Here is a 962-nt window from a genome sequence, read left to right as displayed (position 1 = left end):
CCCCCATAGACTTGCCTTGCATTCTGCCCCCATAGACTTGCCCTGCATTCTGCCCCCATAGACTTGCCTTGCATTCTACCCCCATAGACGTGCATTGAGTTTGAAGTTCGAGTTCAAACTTTTTCCATATTCTAATGTTTGCGTTTGGAATGCTCTGTGGGGGCGGACCTTCCATCATAGAACATTTCCTGTCTGATGGATATTTCTTCATATTAATATTTCATCCTCTCATCACTTTTCATGAATTATTAATCATTATATTGATTGGCCGGGAGAGCAACAGCGGTCCATTATCCTCTCTTCTGACTCCATCCTCCCAATGCCTGTCCCCTGCCCTGTCATCCTGATCCCTGCCTGTCCCATCATCCTGTCCCCTGCCCTGTCATCCTGATCCCTGCCTGTCCCATCATCCTGTCCCCTGCCCTGTCATCCTGATCCCTGCCTGTCCCCTGCCCTGTCATCCTGATCCCTGCCTGTCCCATCATCCTGTCCCCTGCCCTGTCATCCTGATCCCTGCCTGTCCCATCATCCTGTCCCCTGCCCTGTCATCCTGATCCCTGCCTGTCCCCTGCCCTGTCATCCTGATCCCTGCTCCCCCTTTCTTTGAGTCATATGCGGGGGGGGGGGGGAGGGCACCTGACATCACCGTCCTTCTTATGGTTTGTTTTCTCTTGGCAGAGGGGCAGCATCTGGGCAATCTGATGGTGAAATGCGGCTACATCTACCCCCTGCAGGAGCCCTCCAACCTCGTCCTGAAACCAGACACCAGTCTGTACCGCTTCCAGGTCTGGGGGTGCACACGGGGTGTATGTGGTGAAGATGGGGCACAGGACCGGGGGAAGGGAGTAATGATGGAGTGCTGGGTAAGGGGAGAGGGAGAAGGTGGAGATGAAGGTAAGGATGGGGTACAGGGGGTGAGGGAGGGGTGCAGGGTGAGAGGACGGGGTGGAGATGAAGGTAAG

The 962-nt window shown here is 54.8% G+C and overlaps 1 protein-coding gene across 1 annotated transcript in view; it reads left to right on the top strand.

Annotated features, from left to right (window-relative positions):
- LOC108804088 (regulator of G-protein signaling 9-like) overlaps nucleotides 1-894 on the top strand; it is a gene marked incomplete at its 3' end in the record, with an annotated part of 4,245 nt that extends 3,351 nt beyond the window's left edge. Inside the window, exon 3 of the mRNA XM_018575850.1 lies at nucleotides 679-894. Coding sequence (XP_018431352.1) covers nucleotides 679-894 — 216 coding nt within the window. The remainder of the gene's footprint in view (nucleotides 1-678) is intronic.
- Between the last annotated feature and the right edge of the window lie 68 nt (nucleotides 895-962).

The sequence above is a fragment of the Nanorana parkeri genome, unplaced genomic scaffold, assembly GCF_000935625.1.
Source record: "Nanorana parkeri isolate BGI_ZX_2015 unplaced genomic scaffold, ASM93562v1 scaffold5111, whole genome shotgun sequence".
NCBI classification, from domain to species: domain Eukaryota; kingdom Metazoa; phylum Chordata; class Amphibia; order Anura; family Dicroglossidae; genus Nanorana; species Nanorana parkeri.
This window is presented reverse-complemented; position numbering and strand designations above follow the sequence as displayed.